Below are 2500 nucleotides of genomic sequence, written 5' to 3'. Positions count from 1 at the left end.
ATAATAACAAAACAATAATTATAACATTAATAATTATAATAATAATGATAATGATAATAAGTACAACAACAGTGAAAATAGTGATCGTAATAATGATAGTGATAATAATAATAATAATAATAACAATAATAACAATAACAATAATAATGATAATAGTAATAATACTGTTAAAAATGATGACAATAATAATTACAACAACAATAATAATAAAGATAATAATAACAATAATAATAATGATAATAATAATAATATTATTATTAATGATAATCAGGATGATAGTGATAATGATAATCTAATAATAATATCCACAAAAGAATAACAATACAGACGACGATGATAAATATAGTAATAACAATAACTGCGATAATAAAAATCAAGAAAACAACAATAAAAATTGATAATGATAACAAGTGTCATTAATTGTACTAATGTAACACGTATAGAATCAGACATAAATATAAAAGAAAGGAAGAAAGAAAAAGAAAAAAAGAAAAGGGGAAAAAATGGAAATGATATTGATAATGACGGTGAAAAAACTTTGTGTTTTTGATGATGATTAATATTCGAATCTTTATATTTAATTTATCAGTAATAATAAAATCAACAGATAACTAATTAGTTGCAGTTAATCTCATATATGTTTTCCGTTTAACAAAAAAAAAAGAAAAAAAATCTTTACCTTCGTATGTAATTGTGATCTTTTGAATTGCGCATTATTATTTTATATTCAAAGAGGTATTAAATCGCTTTTTTATGACAGGTCTTGAAATAACCTTATTTATCGGCAGAGGAGACGAGAGACTGATGCAAATTAAACTGGAATGATAATAATCACTATTCAAAATATTCAAAGACAATTCATAAAAATAATAATTAACAAGAACGTTCACAAGAATAATATCAATTGCATTAATTATAATAACTGCAATAAGTCTCTTTATATTTAATGAGTATTTCTATTCAACCGAATTTATAGTCAACGTAATGACGTAAGCAAGTATGTAATTGTTTTTATAAGAAATGCATTTTTAATTTCTGTTCCTTTAGATTACAAAATTTGGGAACAGAGGTGGACTAATATCTGTTTTATTCTAACATCTGTAGCTCTGCTGTTCGTTTAAGGGTTCTAGATATAGAACATACAAAGAATAAATTGTCTGAAAACTATCTATATAAAGCTTATGTTTTCTGAATTGTGAAGTTTTACTGAAGTTTGTTTTCTTTTCATCTTTCCAGCACTGTGCGATGTCAGGTGTTTTATTGTCAAATGTGATTTTGTTTCATATGTATTGTACACATCGTTAGAAGTCTATTTGCATTATAAAATCTCTTTTTTTTTATTTCACAGTCACTTCCCAAATCAAAAGCATTATTTAGTCAAAATATTTTTCTTTTCTTTTTTTTGCAAGCTTCAGTTTGTCTTGGTAATATTGCAAATGATGTCAAATCAATTCACAATTTTCGTCTGTGTCTTTGATGTATAAAGAGGTTCCTGTCCTTTGGCCAAAGAAAAATAGTTTGTAAATTATTTTGTTTTCGTTCTTTTTCTCTCTCCAGAGGTCCTGCCTCCTAATACGAAAATCTTTATTCATTTGTCTTTCTTTCGAAATTTTCCTGAACGTCTCATTTTCTCTTCCTCTCCCACTCTGTCGCATTTATCTCTCTCTCCCATTGTCCCATATTTTTCACCCTACGTATCCTTCACCACAAACAAAATCCTTAATTCCAAACGCCATCCTTCCTTTAGATTAGAAAGCTTAGGCCTTCGCTTCCATCCTTCCAATCGACGTCACTTCCTCCTGCTTCCTTATCCCGACGTCCAATCCTTCGCCAATCCCTCTCTCCTCTGTGCATCCTACAGCTGCACGTCGGGCACATCCTGCATCGGTCCGTTGGTGGCACTGGGATGCAAGGATGCCGTGAGGGTGACCGTGGCGCCGCAGCGATGGTCGGGCAGAGTGCAGGAGGCGGAAGGGCAAGTCTGGGTGGCACTGTTGGACTTGGCGCCACAGCCCATGGTGCGCAGCTTCTCGTGCAGCTCGTAGTCCACGGGGAAGATCACTGCAGGGAAAGAAAGATAGAAAGAAAAAAGGAAAAATGGATATTGATATTGATGAAAAAGATTTGTGTTTTTGATGATGGTTAATATTCGAATAAAAAAAGGGGGGGGGGGATTGGGGTGGAGGTTGGGGATGGGGGGGGGGAGAATGGGGGGGTCGAGACGAGGATGGGGGAAGGGAGGGAGGGAGGGAGGGAGAAGAGGGGTGTGGTGGAGATAGAGGGAGAATAGGGGCGTCGAGAGAAGGGTGGGGCAGGGGAGGGTGAGGGAGAAGAGAATGTGGGACGAAAAGTGGTTGGGGATGGAGGGGTAATGGGGGGGGGGGGTTGAGAGGAGGAGGTGAGGGAGAAGAGAGTGTGAGGGGGGAGAGGGTGGTGAGGATGGAGAGGAAATGGGGAGGAGAGAAGAGGGGAATGGAGAGAGAATGGGGAATGGAGAGAA

At 35.3% G+C, this 2500-nt stretch overlaps 1 protein-coding gene across 1 annotated transcript in view; it reads right to left on the bottom strand.

Annotated features, from left to right (window-relative positions):
• Positions 1-871: 871 nt before the first annotated feature.
• Positions 872-2500, bottom strand: part of LOC119583379 (metabotropic glutamate receptor 4-like) — a gene marked incomplete at its 5' end in the record, with an annotated part of 59632 nt that continues 58003 nt past the window's right edge. The window contains 1 exon segment of the mRNA XM_037931850.1: positions 872-2061. Coding sequence (XP_037787778.1) covers positions 1856-2061 — 206 coding nt within the window.

The sequence above is a fragment of the Penaeus monodon genome, chromosome 17 (genome assembly GCF_015228065.2).
Source record: "Penaeus monodon isolate SGIC_2016 chromosome 17, NSTDA_Pmon_1, whole genome shotgun sequence".
Taxonomy (NCBI): Eukaryota; Metazoa; Arthropoda; class Malacostraca; order Decapoda; family Penaeidae; genus Penaeus; species Penaeus monodon.
The sequence above is the reverse complement of the archived record's forward strand: the minus strand, read 5'-3'. Positions and strand labels throughout refer to the sequence as shown.